We start from the raw sequence: 20,169 nt of genomic DNA, 5'->3' as shown, positions 1-20,169 counted from the left end.
CCCTGGTGTGCCTATTCTCTATCTGCTTCTTCCCCTCCCTTAAATAAAATTGAAAAATTGGGCTGGAGAGATGGCTTAGTGGTTAAGCGCTTGCCTGTGAAGCCTAAGGACCCCGGTTCGAGGCTTGGTTCTCCAGGTCCCACGTTAGCCAGATGCACAAGGGGGCGCACGCGTCTGGAGTTCGTTTGCAGAGGCTGGAAGCCCTGGCGTGCCCATTCTCTCTCTCTCCCTCTGTCTGTCTTTCCCTCTGTGTCTGTCTCTCTCAAATAAATAATTTAAAAAAAAATTTAAAAAAATTGAAAAATTAAGAAATTTAAACAAAAGAAAACAGGGGCTGGAGCAATGCTCAGTGGGTAAAGGCACTTGCTTGCAAAACTTGGCAGCCTTGAACTCACCACAAAGAACACCAGAAAAATGGAGGCTTTCTACAGCTCCCCGTGTGCCAGCTGATGGGTAAAGATGACAGAGACGATGGAATGCCTGACATGATCTGGAAACAAGAATGCGTGTGTTTACCCGAGGCAAACTGAGACTTTGACCTTCTGGTCTTCTTTGACCTTTCCCATAAATCCTATTGCACTATAGGGAGTCACTAATTATTAATAATGGATATTAATAATGGATATTAATAAAATTACTAATTTTCTTTAAAAAAAAAAAAACAAACTTGGCAGCCTTGGTTAGATTCCCCAGACTCACATAAAGGCAGATGCCCAAAGTGGTGCATGCATTTGGAGCTTGCTTGCAGTGGTTAAGAGGCCCTTGTGTGCCCATTACCATCCACCCCTCCCTGTGCTTACAAATAAATAAGTGAAAACATTTTCTTTTTAAACTAGAAAAGGACCTGAAGACATGTCTACAAGGAAAAACATATAGCACTTGGGAGGCAAAGGTAGGAGGATCACCATGAGTTTGAGGCCACCCTGAGATATAACAAATTCCAGGTCAGCCTGGGCTACAGTGAGATCTTACCTCAAAAAAACAAAAGAGAAAAAAGAAAAACATAATGGCCAACAGGCAAATTAAAACATTACTCATTATCACCAAGGAAGTCAAAATCACTCTGAGATACCCTCTCATACCTGTCAGGATAGCGAATATTAAAATAAAAATCTGGGCGGGAGAGATGACTTAGCAGTTAAGCACTTGCCATGAAGCCTAAGGACCCCGGTTCGAGGCTTGATTCCCCAAGACCCACATTAGCCAGATGCACAAGGGGTGTACATGTCTGGAGTTCGTTTGCAGTGGCTGCAGGCCCTGGCGTGCCCATTCTCTATTTCTATCTGCCTCTTTCTCTGTTGCTCTCAAAAAAAAAAATTTAAAAAAATCAAAAGATGGGCTGGAGAGATGGCTTAGCAGTTAAGCGCCTGCCTGTGAAGCCAAAGGACCCCAGTTCAAGGCTCAATTCCCTAGGACCCACATTAGCCAGATGCACAAGGGGGCGGATGAGCCTGGAGTTCATTTGCAGTGGCTGGAGGCCCTGGCGTGCCCATTCTCTCTCTCTCTCCCCCTCCCTCTTTCTCTCTACCACTCTCAAATAAATAAAAATAAATATTTTTTAAAAATCGAAAGATAAAACGTGCTGGCAAAGATGTGGAAAAGAGAGAATCCTTTTTACCTATTGGTGGTACTCGAAACTATGGGAGTCATAAAACAAAACAGTATGAAGAGTTCAAGAAATCAAGAAGCAATGTTAGAGAGATGGTTCAGTGGGTAAAGTGCTTACCATACAAACATGAGGACCTGAGTTCCGCTCCCCAGCACCCAAGTAAAAACTAGGCATGGTCGGACTTCCACATAAGATGGCTGCATAGAAGTCACACCAATCCAGCCTAGGGAGGGATTTGAGCAAAACCACAACAAAATACCCTCTTCGGTTAAGCCAGGCGTGGTGGCGCACACCTTTAATCCCAGCACTCTGGAGGCAGAGGTTGGAGGATCACCGAGAGTTTGAGGCCACTCTGAGACTACATAGTGAATTCCAGGTCAGCCCTCGCCAAAGTGAGACCCTACCTCGAAAAACCAAAACAAAACAAAACAAAAAAAAACCCTCTTCATATTAAAAGTGATGGTTAATATAGGTTTTTATCGGCCACAGGAGAGACTAAGATCTATCAGAAAAGAGGAAATCTGCCAGAATCCCACCGAGGAGCTTGAGGACCCAGATATGATACGGCCCAGCTGCAAGGAGCAGAGGCTTCAACTGAGCAATATACACAGGGGAGACAGCTGGACACATGTGGGACAAGGAACTGAGCAGTACTCAGTACAAATGAGTTCCAACACAACTCCAGGCTTCCAGCACTCTCCCATCCCCCAACTGACAGAACCGCAACCCTCTGGAGGCCCTGTGCTACCTTGTGCATTCAGCTCCAGCGGCAAGGCCTCCAGCACAGCTGATCAGAGTACCAGATTCACAGCACAACATGGAAGGATTTAAGTGGGCACTCAGCATCGGGGAGATTTGAAGCCGCCCCAAAAGGTAACAAGGCCAGGACTGGAGAGATGGCTTAGTGGTTAAGCACTTGCCTGTGAAGCCTATGGACCCCGGTTCAAGGCTCAATTACCCAGGACCTACATAAACCAGATGCATAAGGTGACGCATGCATCTGGAGTTTGTTTGCAGTGACTGGAGGCCCAGAGTGCCCATTCTCTCTCTCTCTCTCTCTCTCTCTCTCTCTCTCTCTCTCTCTCTCTCTCTCTGTCTCTCTCTCTCTCTTTCTGCCTCTTTGGCTGTTACTCTCAACTAAATAAATAAAAATAAATGAAGAACAACAACAAAAAAAAAAAAAACAGGTAACAAGGCCAGATGACAAAAAGCAGGTATATAGGCCTACACTAGTAGTCCTAATTTCTCTTTCTACATCATGGCAGGTTATGGGTTACATAATTTTGGCTGGCTTTACCATTCTCAATTAAGCTGTATAAGGGGGTTGACTATTGTTGCCTTTAATGCTTACAGATTAATGGGGCCTTTGTATTTTCCTTCAGTCATTATTGGGGACATGCTCTGGAACCTATTTCAGAACAAAATTTCAGCCTCCCAGCTGACAGGATTAAGGGTATAGAGGGAAAAAAGAAAGAAAGAAAATGGAGAGGGCTGGGGAAATGGCTTAGTGGTTAAGGCATTTGCCTGCGAAGCCTAAGGACCCCAGTTCAATTCCCCAGGACCCATGTAAGCCAAATGCACAAGGGGGCACATGTAAGTTCGTATGCAGTGGCTAGAGGCCCTGGCATGCCCATTCTCTTTATTTCTCTCTCTCAAATAAATATTTTTTTTAAAAAGGATGTAGAGCAACACACACCCTTAGGGAGTGTGGCTTTATAAGATTGTTTGCTTCAATCCCCACACTTGCATACTCTGGGCTGATTTTTATTTAATGTGTATATTGCTCAGTTGAATTTTAGAATCTGCCAGTAAATTGCTCCACCCAGCCCACTAAAATACTTGAATAGCAGGCAAACTCAACAATGATTACTTCTGCAATTGGACTGGAGTACAAGAGCTACACTTAGCACCTTAAACTACAAATCAGCAAAAAGAAAAACACAGCATCTAGAAATTCATGGAGACTAAATAGGGCACTATGGAATGATGAATGGTCATTAAAGAAATTTTTTAAAAATCAATAAATTCATAGAATCAAATGATAATGAGAGTACAACATAAAAAAAAAAACATTTAGGACGGCAAGTTATAGTTCTAAGTGCCTATATTAAGAAATCAGAGTTTACAAATAAACAATTTAATGCTTCACCTAAAGGCCTTGGATAAAGAAAAACAAGGCAAACCAAAACTCAATAGACGAAATGAAATAATTAAGAATAGGGCAGAAATTAATGAAATAGAAACCCCCCCAAAAAATCCAGAGAATCAATAAAACAAAGAGTTGGTTCTTTGAAAGGATAAACAAGGAAAAAAAAAAAAAACACTTAGCAAATCTTACCAGAAGAAAGAAAGAGAGAAGCGTCAAAAATTAATAAAATCAGAGATGAAAAAGGCACTATCATGACACCAAAGAAGTTCAGAAAACCATAAGGACAAACTTTAAGAATATACACGTCACTAAATAAGGAAATAGAAATAATAAAGAAAAACCAGTCAGAATTACTAGCAATGAAGAACACAGTTAATGAAATAAAAAACTCTGTAGAAAATCTCACCAGTAGAATGGATGAAAGAGAGGACAGAACATCTAAGCTAGAAGACCAGGTGGCAGATGTAATACAGTCCAACAAAGAGAAAGACAAACTAATAGAAAAGTATGAGTGGGAATTTCAAGATATTCGGGACACTATGAAAACATCAAACATGAGAACTCAGGGCATAGTAGAAGGAGAAGAATTTCACACCAAAGGCATAGTAGGCGTCTTCAACAAAATCATACAAGAAAACTTCCCCCAAATTGGGAAAGAAGTGCCAATGCAGACCCAGGAATCCTTTAGAACACCAGCCAGACAAAACCTGGAAAGAGCCTCTCCTCACCATATTATAATCAAACTACCACACACACAATCCAAAGAAAAAATATCGAAAGCAGTTAGAGCAAAGCTATCCATTCAAATAAACAAAGAAATAAGGACATTCCATGACAAAAGCAAGTTAAAGGAGTATTTGAAGACAAAACCAGCTCTAGCTCTACAGAAAATACTTGAAAGAATCCTCCATGCTGAAGAAAAAGAAAAGAACACATATAAGGAATCGGGAAAAAAACAATCCATCCTCAAATACTAGTTAACACAAGAGAGCAAAAGCAAAACTGGAAGAACTACAAAAAATGTTAAAAACGAATACACAACTTTCAATATTATCTCTTAATATCAATGGCCTCAATGCCCCAACCAAAAGGCATAGGTTAACAGACAGTTAAAAAGCAGGATCCTTCAATTTGTTGCCTCCAAGAAACCCACCTTTCTACAAAGCATGGACACTATCTTAGGGTGAAAAGGTTGGAAAATGGTGTTCCAAGCAAATGGAGCTAGAAAACAAGCAGAGCTTGCTATCCTAATATCTGACAAGGTAGACTTCAGTCCAACGTTAGTCAAAAAAGATAAGGAAGTTCACTTTATATTGATTAAAGGCACCCTCCAACAGGACGACATTACAATCCTAAACATATATGTACCTAACATGGGGGCCCCCAAATTCATCAAACAAATGCTATAGAACTAAGGTCATAGATAACACCAAACACAGTGGTAGTGGGTGACTTAAACACCCCACTCTCATCAATTGACAGGTCATTCCAGGAAAAAAATAAACAGAGAGGCATCTGGACTAAATGAGGTCATAGAAGGAATGGACCTAACAGATGTCTACAGGACTTTTCATCCAAATGCTGCAGAATATACATTCTTTTCAGCAGCACATGGAACATTCTCTAAAATAGACCATATAATAGGACACAAAGCAAATCTTAACAAATGCAGGCAAATTGAAATAACTCCTTGCATTCTATCTGACCACAATGGAATCAAACTACAAATCAATAGCAAGAAAGGCTATAGAGCATACACAAAGTATTGGAAATTAAACAACACACTACTAAATGATGAATGGATCAATGAATAAATCAAGAAGGAAATCAAAAAATTTATAGTCAAATAATGAGAACACAATATACCAAAATCTCTAGGACACAATGAAGTCAGTCCTAAGAGGTAAATTTATAGCTTTAAGTGCCTATATTAAGAAATTAGAAAGGTCGCAAGTACACGACCTAATGCTTCACTTTAAAGCCTTGGAAAAAGAAGAACAAAGCAAACCAAAAATCAGTAGGCGTGAAGAAATAATAAAGATTAGGGAAGAAATTCAAGAAATAGAAACAAACAAAAAACAATCCAAAGAATCAATGGAAAAAGAGTTGGTTCTTTGAAAGGATAAACAAGATTGATAAACCCTTAGCAAATCTGACCAAAAGAAAGAGAGAAGAGACACAAATTAATAAAATTAGATGAAAAAGGTAACATCACAACAGATTCCAGAGAAATTCAAAAAATCATACGGACATACTACAAAAGCATATACTCCACAACCACAAAGTATGAAAATCTGAAAAAATGGATGATTTCCTTGATTTATATGACCTACTATACTAAATCAAAATGAGATTAATCACTTAAATAGACCTATAACAAGCACGGAGATCCAAACAGTTATCCAAAATCTCCCACTAAAAAAAGCACAGACCCAGATGGATTCACTGCTGAATTTTACCAGACCTTCAGGAAGAATTAACACCATTGATTCTTAAGATTTTCCATAAAATAGAAAAAGAAGGAATCCTACCAAACTCCTTCTATGAAGCCAGCATCACCCTGATACCAAAACCAGGCAAAGATAGAACAAAAAAAGAAAATTACAGACCAATCTCCCTCATGAACATAGATGAAAAAATTCCCAACAAAATACTGGCAAACAGAATACAAGAATATATCAGAAAGATCATTCACCCTGACCAAGTAGGCTTTATCCCAGAGATGCAGGGATGGTTCAAGATGTGTAAATCGATAAATGTAATACATTGTGCAAATAGACTGAAGGACAAAAATCATATGATCATCTCATTAGACGCAGAGAAAGCATTTGACAAAATCCAACATCCCTTCATGATAAAAGTCCTACAGAGTCTGGGAATAGAAGGAACATATCTAAATATAATAAAGGCTATTTATGACAAGCCTACAGCCAACATATTAGTAAACAGGAAAAAACTGGAAGCTTTTCCACTAAGATCAGGAACAAGACAAGGGTATCCACTGTCCCCACTTTTATTTAATATAGTACTGGAAGTTTTAGCCATAGAAATAAGGCAAGAGACGCACATAAAAGGGATACAAATTGGAAAGGAAGAGATCAAGTTATCCTTATTTGCAGATGACATGATTCTATATATAAAGGACCCTAAAGACTCTACCAGCAAACTGTTAGAGTTGATAAACACCTACAGCTATGTAGCAGGATACAAACACACAGAAATCTTCCTATGTGCTAACAATAAACACACAGAGGATGAAATCAGAGCATCCTTCTCGTTCACAATTGCATCAAAGAAAATGAAGTGCCTTGGAATAAACCTAACCAAGAAAGTAAAGGATCTCTACAGTGAAAACTATAAAACACTCAAGCAAGAAATTGCAGAAGACACTAGGACATGGAATAACATCCCTTGTTCCTGGATTGGAAGAACCAATATTGTGAAAATGGCAATCTTACCAAATGCAATCTACACATTTAATGCAATCCCCATCAAAATTCCAAAGCATTCTTCATGGAAATAGAAAAAAACAATCCAAAAATTCACTTGGAATCACAAAAAAACCTTGAATATCTTAAATAATACTGAGCAACAACAACAAAAAGGCAGGAGGTATCACTATATCTGATTTTAACCTATACTACAGAGCCATAGTAACAAAAACTGCATGGTACTGGCACAAAAGCAGACATGTAGATCAATGGAACAGAGTAGAGGACCCAGATATAAGTCCAGGTAGCCACCTAATAACCGATAAAAATGCCAAAAATACTCATTGGAGAAAAGACAGCCTCTTCAGCAAATGGTGTTTTGAAAACTGGATATGTATCTGTAGAAGGATGAAAATAGATTCTTCTCCATGCATAAGAATTAAATCCAAATGGACTAAAGACCTTAACATCAGACCTGAAACTCTGAAATTGCTAGAAGAAAAAGTAGGGGAAACCCTTCAACACACTGGTCTTGGCAAAGACTTTCTGAACATAACCCCAATTGCTCAGGCAATAAAACCAAAGATTAACCACTAGGACCTCATGAAATTACAAAGATTTTATACTGCAAAGGACACTATGAATAAAGCAAAGAGGCAACCTACAGAATGAGAAAAAATCTTTGCCAATCTGATAGAGGATTAATATTTAGGATATACAAAGAACTCAAAAAGTTAAATAAGAAGTCAAAGAAGCCAATTAAAAAATGGTCTATGGAGCTGAATAGAGTTTTCTCAAAAGAAGAAATACGGATGGCATATAAGCGTCTAAAAAAATTCTACATCCCTAGTCATCAGGGAAATGCAGACTAAAACTATGTTGAGAGTCCATCTCACTCCTGTCAGATTGGCTACCATCATGAAAACAAATTATCATAAATGCTAGCGGGGATGTGGAAAAAGAGGAACCTTTCTACACTGTTGGTGGGAATATAATCTGGTCCAGCCATTGTGGAAATCAGTGTGGGGTTTCCTAAGAAAGCTCAATGTAGATCTACCATATGACCCTGCTATAGCACTCCTAGGCATATATCCTAAGGACTCATCCCATTTCCTTAGAAGTACATGCTCAACCATGTTTATTGCCACTCAATTCATAATAGCTAGTAAATGGAACCAGCCTAGAAGTCCCTCAACTGACGAGTAGATAATGAAGATGTGACACATTTATACAATGGAGTTCTACTCAACGGTAAAGAAAAATGAAGTTATGAAATTTGCAGGAAAATGGATGGATCTGGAAAGGATTATACCAAGTGAGGCAACCCAGACCAAGAAAGCCAAGCGCCACATGTTCTCACTCATATGTGAATCCTAGGTACAGATGATTGGGCTTCTGTGTGAGTACGAAAAAACTCAGTAGCAGAGGCCAGTAAGTTAAAACGGAGATATAAAGGGAAGAGAAAGGAAGGGAGGAGGGTATTTAATAGGTTGGTATTGTACATATGTAAGTAGAAGAATAGATAAACGGGGGTGAAAAGGCCCATAGTGAGGTCAGGGGAAGAGATTGAATAAAGGAAAGGAGAAGGTAGGGCTAATCTAAATCTAAGAGAATGCAGAGAAAAAGAAACCCTTCTACACGGTTGGTGGGAATGCAATCTGTTCCAGCCATTGTGGAAATCAATATGGATGTTCCTAAGACAGCTACAAATAGATCTACCATATGACCCAGCTATAGCACTCCTAGGACATATCCTAAGGAGTTATTTCATTACCTTAGAAATACTTGCTCAACCATGTCTATTGCTGCTGTATTCACAATAGCTAGGAAATGGAACCAGCCTAGATGTCCCTCAACTGAAAAATGAAGTTTTCAAATTTGCAGGAAAATGGATGGATCTGGAAGGAATTATACTAAGTGAGGTACCTCAGGCCCCAGAAAGCCCAATGTCACATGTTCTCTCTCATATGTGGATCCTAGCTACAAATGATTGGACTTTTGTGTAAGTGGGAAGAAAACTCAGTAGCAGAGGCCAGTAAGCTAGAATCTAGGACATATAAGGGAACAGACAGGAAGGGGGTGGGGGTATTTAACAGGATGGCATTGTATATACGTAAGAAGAACAAATTAATGGGGGTGGAAAGGCTTAAGTCAGGTCAAGGGAAGAGAATGTGTAAAGAAAGAGGGAGGGAGGGCTAATCAAAATCTCAGATATGGAAACCTACTTTTTTGGGCAATGGAACACTCAGGAGCCATATGTACTGTTAGTAGAAAATTGTCAGTGTCAGGGATGGGGTACCTTCCAGTGAGTTGTTGGCCAGGAGGTCCCTGATGCCCCAAAACATTACAGGCCACTGCCAAGGCCCTTGGTTTCCCACCAGGAATAAATTGTAAGACCCTACTGCTGAAGATTCCACATACTTGGGCTGCAAGGCCACTGAGAAATCCTGCTGGAGCTGAGCTGAAAACCTCCTCCATGTAGGTAAGTTGACAGAAAGCTGGAAAAAGCTATGCTGCATGCAGTTCAATGGGAGTTAGAGGAATCACCTGTGAAGATACTCCACAGTGGACATGCAAGCCTTAAATCTGGCCAATAAGGCCAAATGAGCCAACGGGTACAATAGTAGTACTTCTGTTATGGGGGGAAACCAACTACCCTCTAATTTGACTGGAGGCCCACTCCATGGGAGGCAATACATCCCTGATACTGAAAACCTACAACGGGGTAGTCATGAGCCCTAGGGGTGTAACGTCTGCTGCTGTCTCACTAAATATATACACTTTGCTCACCAAACCGCCCATCAAGCACTTCTCTTAATGTTCATACCTATATATTAATGCTACTCTCACTGTTGGTTAGAGAAGCTTCTCTTTTCAGATGCCAGTGACCTTGGGATGACTCAGAAGGCATTACAGTGCTGAGAAGTGACAGAGGAGAGCTCAGCACTGAAATATCTCCATCACACCTTCCAAGGGTCAGGTTCCATTGCAGAAGAGGTGGAGGAAAGAATGTAAGAGCCAAAGGAAGGGTAGGACTCCTTACAAATGGTCTGGATATCCATGATCTCACAGTGTCTGACACTTCCTACACAAGACCATAATAGGAGGAAAAGATCCATTGCCCACAAGATCATAATAGGAGGAAAAGATGATGACATCAAAATAAGATTGACTGAGAAGGGGAGGAGGTATTATGGAGAGTGCAGTTGTGAAGAAGAAAGTAGGGATAGGGAGGAAATTACCATGGGATATTGTTTATAATTATGGAAGTTGTCAATAAAAAAAATTGTATCACTAGCTAACTGTTGTTGAATTTATATTAGACCTATTATATTAGAGACTATGCCTTCCTCAAGGAACCTTGCTTTGTGTTGGGCCAAGATTTTCCATTTCTAGTTGTATGTGGGAAAGTTATACCATGTTAGGAGGAATTATGAGTTTGTTACTGTTGTCATTTGGAAATTAAGTATGATGTAGAGATATGGTTTGGTATCAAGTTAACAAGGAGTGGACTTGTGATGGTTAAGGTGTTGTTAACTTGATCTGTTCACTAATCCACAGAAATCCCTTTCAGGTGGGTCCCTGAAGTTACTTCCAGGAAGGATCAACTGAAGAAGGAAGTCCTTCCCCCAGAGTGAGCTCTTCCCCCAGAGCTGGTGGCCCCTCTCAGAGGGGAACTTTATATAAAGAAGCTCTGGATGAAAAGAGCCCCTTCCTTCCACTTGGCTGCCAGAGCTGCTTGCTGCCTTCCAGCGTGGATTGAAGACCATCACAGACTAAAGACCCATTTGGATTAAAAACCAGCGGCTCCTCAGGAAGCCTACAGGCCTTCAGTGCTAGATTGGGGCTGCTGTGGCGTCTGGACGCGTGGACTGAGCAGCTACCAGGTTTCTTGATTCTCAGATCTGCAACCGCTGTTGGACTACAATAAGCTAAACAATAAATTCTCTTTTTAATATAATTCATTCTAGCAGTTCTGTTCCTCTAGAGAACCCTGACTAATATACCACCTTCCCACTTTGTTTTGTTATTTGTTGTTGTTTTTAGGTAGGGTCTCAGTCCAGCCCAAGGATGACCTGGAATTCACTATGAAGTCTCAGGCTGGCCTAGAACTCACAAAGATTTCTTCCCAAGTTACTTCCCATTTCTTAAGACTCTTAGACTTTTATTATCCTAGAGTCAACAATCTCAGACTTCCTCTTGTCCCTTCCTCCTCACATATACTGCACTCAGCTGCCTGTACTAGGGAATGTCTGGGACTTAATCCTCAGCCCCCTCTCCTCACTGGACATCTTCTCCTCAGTGACTACACCATCAGTGCCCTTTTCTGTCAGCCTGCAATCAGGGGCTCCACATCTGTCACTGTAACTGACCCCTGTATTTCTACCTCATCACCATGTCCAGTTTGACTGACAACAGATTAAAACTTTAGATGCATGTAATGATAGCTAGTAATTACTAAGCAGGGCTTTATACACTTAAAACAAAAGAACAATCTGGTCTTTAGAAATAGCTATTTGGGGGCTGGAGAGATGGCTTAGCATTTAAGGTGCTTGCCTATGAAGCCTAAGGACCCACATTCATCCCATGTTAAGCCAGATGCACATGGTGAAACATGCGTCTTGAGTTCATATGCAGTGGCTAGAGGTCCTGGTATACACATTTTCTCCCTTTCCCCTCCCCCTCTCTGTCTCAAATAAATAAAAAGAAGCAGCTATTTAGAGCTATTGTAAAAATCTGCTAATGGGAGCAAAGTTGTCTATTTTGGTTTACAGACGTGAAGGGAAGCTCCTTGACGGCAGAGAAAAAATGGTGGAGCAGAGGCTGAAGGAACACTGCAGCAGGAGAGTCAGCTGAACACTAGCAATGGGGAGCTGGCTATAACACCCATAAGCCACCCCCAATAGACAGCTCCTCCAGCAAGGATCTAATTCCCAAATTGCCACCAGCTGGGTAACCTATCATTCAAAACACATAATTTTATGGGAGACATTTGATTTAAACCACCAAAAAAAGCTATAAATATCTTACTACATATTATTTTCAACAGGAAGCCCATTTGTAGTAAAGAAAAACAGCTATATGACAAATTAATACAAAACACTAGTATGGTTAACTCAAAGTCCTCCTGGAATCTGAGGATGAGAAGCCCCATATCTTTTGAATGAAATGAGACTTGAAGGAGTCCTTCACAAGCAAAGAAAGCTCTGACATTGTCTTTCTTGCCAGTCTCTAGACTGTAAAGATTGGAAGGCAAACAAGGCTGAGGGGAGGAAATGAGAGGATAGGTAATATGAATTACTTACCAAGCAACTTCCACTGCTGGGTTTTCTCTTTGAATTCAACAAATGGCGAGAAACTGGAAGGAACCACTGTAAGAAATGGATACCATGAACAAGGCACACAAGTCAGAGAGTGCTAAAATCAGAACAGCCTGCACCCTAAGCTCTAGGAGAGCATCTAAGTCTCCCAGTGTGTCGGGACAGCAGACACATGCAAAGGCACACAGGCCAAATGAGCATAGCTCCTTTACTGCAAGAACTCTTTAAAATAAAGGACCTTACCTCGGCTTTCTCCAGCAAGATACTGCAGGGCAGGCAACACCAACTCAGCCCAGTTGGGGGCAGCAGAGAACCAGCTATTGAGAGAGCTGGCTGGAGAGGATTGCCAGTCCAAAACACGCTCCTCCAGCTGAAGAAGGAAAGAGGAGGAAGCCAGTTAGGTTGTCTTGTACACTAGCAGTCCCAGGATGTGCCAGAGAAAGCAGGGAACAGGTGTGGACTTCACCCAAGTCCTAAAGGAAGTTAGGTGCAGAGCTTTGAGAGAAATCCAGCAGAGTTCTACTTTGCAAGCCAGAGACTACCAGAAATATCAACAATTTCAAAACTGACATAGACCTAACAACTTTTCCAAAAGTCTTACCATAGGAAGGCTAGCCTGATTCTCCAGCAGCAAGATCTCTAATAGAAGAGAGAAAAAACTGGAAGATATCTCATTAATTCCAAGGCAAGGCTTCAGGTCTTCTAAGGGCCTGATGAGGAAAAAGTATAACAGTATATGTAAATAATCAAAAAAAGCAAGAATACATTCCAAATTGGTTCAGGTCTCCTGAGCCTCCTGGTAAGCCATAAGAGGTCAAGAGCAGAGCACATCTGACATTTTCCCAACAGGATCCCAGGGGCTCAGTGGCCACATTGTCAACATGCTCACACAAGCCCCGAGGACTAGGTATAGCCTCAGCTCAACTCCCACCTAGAACAGTAAGTAATCTCAGTGGCTCACTCACTCTTCCTTGATAGCAGATACTGCCAGTGGAGAGGGAACCTGTGACAGAGGTGGGACCCCTTCAGAATTGTTTAAAGGCTCAACCAGATCTTCAGCCTCAGATTTGATCAGCTTAATTTTCTTCTTCTTCTTTTCCTCTTTTTCCTTCACCTTCCTTTTAAGCACAGCCAAGTCATATAACGCTAGGAAGAACAATCAACCAAGTCACAAAACTTTTGCATCAGGAAAGGGAGGTCTTATTTGTACATGCTTCTTCCAAGACCCACCAAAGTCTCAGTAACTGACATTTGGATTTTTGTTTTGTTTTTTGAGGAAGGGTCTCACTCTAACCCAGGCTAACCTGGAATTCACTCTGTAGTCTCAGGTTGGCCTCAAAAGCACAGCAATCCTCCTACCTCTGCCTCCTGAGTACTGGGATTAAAAGTGTGTGCCACCATGCCTGACGATTTGGACTTTTTTTAAACCCAACTTGGTGAGTGATTTTACAAATCAAAAGCTTAAAATTTAGTATTCTGTACTGTTTAAACTTACAGGTATATTACAAAACAAAAGGTGATCAGCTATGGTTCCATTTGTGTTTGTTACATATAGACAGGCCATACAATTTAACATCATAATCAAGCAAAGGCTACCTAAAGGGGACCCAGTATTTTACCTGATAGAGAGCCCTTCCTGCCGGCATTTACTCGAGTCATGATATCATTGAGGGTCAAGTCTTCTGTCAGAAGGTCTGGGTGATCCTAGATATGATATTCAAAAATCTGATTACAGAGGTCCAAAAAAGAACTCCAAATTTGATGTCACCAATTGTGCTAATTTACCTGACAGACACAATAAAATGACAGCCACCCCTGAGGGAATCATGTTAAATTAAAATATATGGATAGGGCTGGAGAAATGGCTCTGGGGTTAAAAAGCATGAAGACCTGAGAGGGCCTAAGATTACCCAAGTTCAAATCCTCAGAACCCATGTAAAAAGCTGGGCAATGACCATGCACATCTATAACCCCAGTCTTGAGGAAATAAGCACAGGCTAGAGAATCACTGGGGCTTGCATAACAATCAAAACAGCAGCTCCAGGTTCAGGGAGAGACCTCATCTTAAGGAAGTTAACAGATGAGTGATAAAGGCACCTGAAGTCCTCTCCTCTGGCCTCCATACATACAAGCAATATGCACCTGCACACACACACATACATACACATCAGATAGTACATCACATACACTTTACACGTGAGCATATGCACAATTTTTTTTAACTATACAGATATAAAAACTTGTCTTAGCCAGCATACAAGTACTCTGAAGGCAGAGGTAGAATAATCACTGTGAGTTCATGTCCAACCTGGGGCTACAGAGTGAGTTCCAGGTCAGCCTGGGCTACAGTGAGACCCTGCCTCAAAAAAAGCCAAAAAAAAAAAAAAAAAAAAAAAGGCTGGAGAGGTGACTTAGCAGTTAAAGCATTTGCCTGCAAAGCCAAAGGACCCAAGCTCAATTCCCCAGGACCCACATAAGCCAGATGCACAAGGTGTAACGTGCATCTGGAGTTCGTTTGCAGTGGCTAAGAAGCCCTGGCACTCTCATTCTCTTTCTCTCTTTCTCTTCCCCCCCTCAAATAAAAAAGTAATTTTTTAAAGCCAAAAAAAAAAAGTGAGAGAAGGGCTAGAGATGCCTAAGCTGTTAAGTGTGCTTCCTGAGAAAGTATGAAGGCCTGAGACAACCCATGTTTAAATCTCCATAACCCACATAACAGCTGAACATGACCACATATGCCTGTAACCTCAGCCCTGCCGGGGAGCAGAGACCCAGACCCAGTAGTCACTGAAGTTCTTAAAAAAACTGGGAACTCCTGGATCAGTCAGAAACTCTAGCTCACAACCAGAATGGGCAAAAGAGCAATCGAGCTGGACATTCAGGTCCAGTAAATCATCACAGGTGAGCACATGGGGCACCACGAGAGCATGTACACATGCATAAACATAACACACACAACAAGCAAAAAAATATAAAAAAAACAAAAAAAGTAGAGGCAGGTGTGGTAAAATGTGTCTTTAATCCCAGCACTCAGGCGGCAGAGGTACAAGGATTGCCCCGAGTTCAAAGCCATCTGGAGACTAGTGAGACCCTACCTTGAAAAACCAAAAATGAAAAAAAGAACACAAGGTATGACTATTGTCTCTGCTACTTAATGGCTACAGGACCAAGGACATGCCAGCCTCTGGGCATGGAGAGCCAAGGAGTTATCAAGACTGAAGCAGACACTATCAAACATGCCTTCTAAAGCCCTTGTCTTCCCACCTCTCTAATGCTAACTAGCCTCCCTGGTTGTTACTGTCCTTAACAATGACAAGGAAGCACAAGTCAGGTGGTGGTTACTGCAATCATCCACCAAACCAGAGACATCTAGTTAGAAACCAAGGGTCTCTCCCACCCCAATCTTACTGGTTGATGTTTCCGTTTCTCATGGTGCTTCTTTAACATGATCTTCAGGTCACTGTCCCCCAGTTCTATTTTATCTGAAAGTAAATGAACCAAAGCACATGGGCTACACCATCACTATGATGACGCTCTAATTTGAATCATCCTGGCCATTTATGACATGAAAAGATACTCCTTCTCAGTTACCCTTGTGCCTCCTGTGTACTTCAGGTACCACAATCCTCACAGTCACTTTTCTATACATTAGCCAATAAATGCCTTTAGTTGCTTAGCTGGTGTAAAAATACACTGAAGCATCTTAACTCTTCTTTGGTTCACATTCCAAATCCAAGTTATTTTCCAAGTTGCTAAGAAACTATGGTTCTCATTACAGACTTTATTGCTAGTTCAAGACCCTGCTTGCAAGATCAAGCAGCAGCTGATCAGTTTCTAAAAGCTATTTTCAACACAATGAAAGGGAAGGTTGGCTTCTAGCCGTAAAAATATGGAATGGTAGCCAGGCATGGTAGCACAGCCCTTTAATCCCAGCACTTGGGAGGAGGATCAGCATGAGCTCGAGGCCACACTGAGCCACATAGTGAATTCCAGATCAGCCTGGCCTAGAGTGAGGCCCAGGCCTCAGAAAAAAAAAAAAAAGTGTGTGTGTGTGTGTGTGTGTGTGTGTGTGTGCGCGCGCGCGTGTATGGAATGGTGCACACACTTTTCCCACTCACCCTTTTAAGGAGCAATACTGTTTCCTGACAGGCAAGCATCCAGTCCCCACCTCCTTATAAAAGGAGTTTTTACTTCTACATGTAATTTCTCAGAATTCTCACCTGCAGTTTTCATATCCATGGTGGAAAGTGTGGGCACCACCCTCAGTGGCACCGCTGGACTAGGAGAACGTGCTGGAGAGCTTGGAAGCCATGAGCTGAGATCTTCAAAAGAAAATTTTTCTTGTAAATCCAACGTGGCTGTGGACTCCAATAGGGGAGATTGGGTAAGTGGCCATTTGGGTTCAACAGGGCTAAGCCAACAACATGGATGCCAGGGTTCCATTCTTTTCTGACCCTTCCCCAGGTGATCTGGAGCACACTTAGGTCATTTAAACGGCTCTTCCAGGAGAGAGACTTCAACAGAGTGATGGGGTCGCATTGCAGCAGGCCAACAGTCACTACTACTCTCCTGTAAGGGGAAAAGCAGTTCTCTCAAGTGGCACAATGGGACCAGAAGCCTACTATGGAGAGACCCTGCCCTGCATGGGTCTGTCCAAGAGCTTCTCATCTAACCTAAGTGCCAGATGAGCACAAGGGTAAAAGAGGGCATGGAATTGCTCCCACCTGTAAGCAACATCTTAAACCCTGAAGAGCTGAGGAGGCCCACTCTCCACCCCCCACACAAGATCACATAGAAGACTACTTTACAAAGAGATGCATGGCTACCACTGGCTCCAATATCCCAGCTATCCCAAGTGCTGAAGTACACTCACCCTCTTCATCAGAGGACAGGGCTGTGTCGCCACACTCCTCCTTCACTTCCCGCAAGACCTTCAAATAGCGCTGCTGGGTTCGCCACTCCCGCTCCTCAGGGCTGCGGGATGGTGAAGGGCGCTTGTGCCGCAAGGGAAGGGCAGGGCCACTCCTGCGTGCCATCTCCAGTAGATCCTAGGAAGAGGCCAGTTGAAGGTCCATGTTATCAAATCTTTATCTGTGCACACTCTTCAAGTCTATGTTTTGTTCTCTTTACCTTTCTAAATCACAAAGATGCATTAAGATGTACACATAAATATGTACAAATAAAAAGGACTTAATTTAATTATAGGTTGAGCATCCTTGATACAAAAATTCAAAATCTGAAATACTCCAAATTTCTAGTTTCCTGAGTACCAAAATGATACCACAAGTGGAAAATTCCACCTTTTACCATATGTAACAGATTCAAGTCAAAACACAAACACACTAAAAATACAGCATAAAATTGCCTTCAGGCCAATTGTATAAAGGGTAAGTGAAATTAACTCAATTTTGTGGTTAAGACTTGTCTCATCTCCAAATTATATGAAAATATTACAAAATCTGAAAGATTCTGAAATTCAAAATGCTTCTAGTTGTAGCATTTAAAAAATACTCAATCTGAATTACATGGTGAAAAAATACAAATCTGAGTGTTTAATTGATTTAGTGAGAATGAGCACTTATACTAAACATCCAAGTATGTCTACACTAAAACTTAGACTCAAAACAACTTTGCCCCAGAGAACTGCCAGGCTGGAAGAGATCCAGAGCCACCAAGTCTTGTGCTCTACTATCTGTGACAGAATTCAGAGGCCTGTGTGCACTTACTTATTCCAAAGCATCCTAGCTTTCCACATTAACCCACGATGACTCTGAATTCCATTTGTTTTTTCTTGGTAAATATTGAAAGTATATATGTCATCCACTTTAAAAAAAAAAAAAACTTTTTTTTTTAAGGTAGGGTCTCACTCTAGCCCAGGCTGACCTGGAATTCATTATATAGTCTAAGGGTGGCCTCAAACTCATGGCAATCCTCCTACCTCTGCCTCCCGAATGCTGGGATTAAAGGCATGCACCACCATTCCCAGTACCTTTTCATGTTTTAATAGCTCTAAAATTAAGGTACGTCTTAAAATTATCATAAGAGGACAAAACACCTTATCTGTGCTGTGCCATGACATAATTAGTACCAATCTTTTCTCAGTGGTATCTTTTGTGTTTTGCACCTGCTCCACTACTTGTCGCAATATCCATAACGTCATTGCCCACATTGTCATTCCAGTTTCCCAGCATTACTTACGCTCCTAGAAGCAAGAATCTGTTTTAGCAGCCGATGGAAATATTGCTGTTGGGAGCTGAGGTATCGTTTGTACTGAGACTTGAAGCATAGTTGCCGGTACTTGACCACCTCAGGGTTAAAGTGTCCATCTTGAAAACACACATGAAACATACATGAAAACTGTATATGAATCAGACCACAAATATTTCATAAGTATGTAAGATATGAATGCAGCACAGAAGGGAAAAGTGATTTAAGACAATCACAAAAAGAAAACCAAAACTGAAAGAATGAAAAATGGCTAATAGCTCAACTGAGGCTGATAACCTTAACAACCACAGTAACACAATTGTGTTTGGCAAAACTAAAACTAAACTATGGCCCGAGTAAGTGAAATACACAGAAGTGCTGTCCCTGTCTTGATATTCTTTTTATGTATACTCACTCACCAGGCAATATCACTGAGGGGCACCAGTGCTGACACTGCTCAGTTACCGAAGGTTTCCTACACAAGCTCTAAATCCAGCCAGGTTCCCCTCTCTCTTCCATAAAGGAAGACAGTATGCAACCATACCAAGAAGGCCCCAGCTTCACTGAAACAGATCTCTACCAACCCGACAGGAACTCCTCTTTAATCTAAAAACTCATGAAAGAAGACAAAGAAGCCAGACACAGTGATGCACCTATAGTCTCAGATGCCTGGCAGGCAAAGGCAGAAGGACTGGGCACCCAGTTCAGGGCCAATCTGGGCAACACAACAAGTCTCATCTCTTAATAAACAAAAGAGGGCAGGCTGGAGAGATGGCTTAGCAATTAAGATGCTGGCCTGTGAAGTTTAAGGACTCAGGTTTGATTCTCCAGTACCCACATCAGCCAGATGCACAAGGTGGTGCATATGTCTGGAGTTTGCAGTGGCTGGAGGCCCTGATGCACCCATTTTCTCTCTCTCTCTGCCTCTTTCTCTCTCTCTCTGCCTCTTTCTCTCTCTCTCTTAAATAAATAAAACATTAAAATAAACAAACAAAAGGGGGCTTGAGCTGCAGCTCAGTGGCAAAGCGCTTGTCTAACATGTGAGAGAGGCCTTGGGTTCAATCCCCACCACCACAGTCAAAAAGGGAATGCAAGGGCTGAAGAGATGGCTCAGCAGTTAAGATACATGCCTGCAAAGCCCAACAACTTAGGTTCAATTCCCCAGGACCCACAGAAAGCATGCACAGAGTGGCACATGCACCTGGAGTTCATTTGCAGTGGCTAGAGGCCCTGATGCACCCATTCTCCCTGGCCCCCTTCTCTTGGTCTCTGCTTGCAAATTACTACATAAATGTATTTAAAAAATAATAAAGCTGGGCACGGTGGCACACACCTTTAATCCCAGCACTTGGGAAGCAGAGGTAAGAGGATCACTGTGAGTTCAAGGCCAGCCTGAAAATACATGGTAAATTCCAGGTCAACCTGGGCTAGAAAGAGACCCTACATCAATTTAAA

General features: G+C 41.6%; 1 protein-coding gene across 9 annotated transcripts in view; it reads right to left on the bottom strand.

Moving 5' to 3' along the window:
* Nfrkb (nuclear factor related to kappaB binding protein) overlaps positions 1 to 20,169 on the bottom strand; it is a 72,060-nt gene that overhangs the window by 34,938 nt on the left and 16,953 nt on the right. For 8 of the 9 annotated variants that reach the window (XM_004665487.3, XM_045145680.1, XM_045145677.1 and 5 more), the window contains 9 exons: positions 18,706 to 18,833; positions 17,381 to 17,555; positions 16,728 to 16,865; positions 15,916 to 15,989; positions 14,130 to 14,214; positions 13,476 to 13,656; positions 13,112 to 13,220; positions 12,754 to 12,880; positions 12,496 to 12,561 (listed from right to left, as the gene is read on the bottom strand). In XM_004665487.3, the coding sequence (XP_004665544.1) occupies positions 12,496 to 12,561; positions 12,754 to 12,880; positions 13,112 to 13,220; positions 13,476 to 13,656; positions 14,130 to 14,214; positions 15,916 to 15,989; positions 16,728 to 16,865; positions 17,381 to 17,555; positions 18,706 to 18,833 (1,083 nt within the window). The remainder of the gene's footprint in view (positions 1 to 12,495; positions 12,562 to 12,753; positions 12,881 to 13,111; positions 13,221 to 13,475; positions 13,657 to 14,129; positions 14,215 to 15,915; positions 15,990 to 16,727; positions 16,866 to 17,380; positions 17,556 to 18,705; positions 18,834 to 20,169) is intronic. The other variant, XM_004665486.3, reaches the window with a different exon arrangement.

Source organism: Jaculus jaculus, chromosome 3 (genome assembly GCF_020740685.1).
Source record: "Jaculus jaculus isolate mJacJac1 chromosome 3, mJacJac1.mat.Y.cur, whole genome shotgun sequence".
NCBI classification, from domain to species: Eukaryota; Metazoa; Chordata; class Mammalia; order Rodentia; family Dipodidae; genus Jaculus; species Jaculus jaculus.
This window is presented reverse-complemented; position numbering and strand designations above follow the sequence as displayed.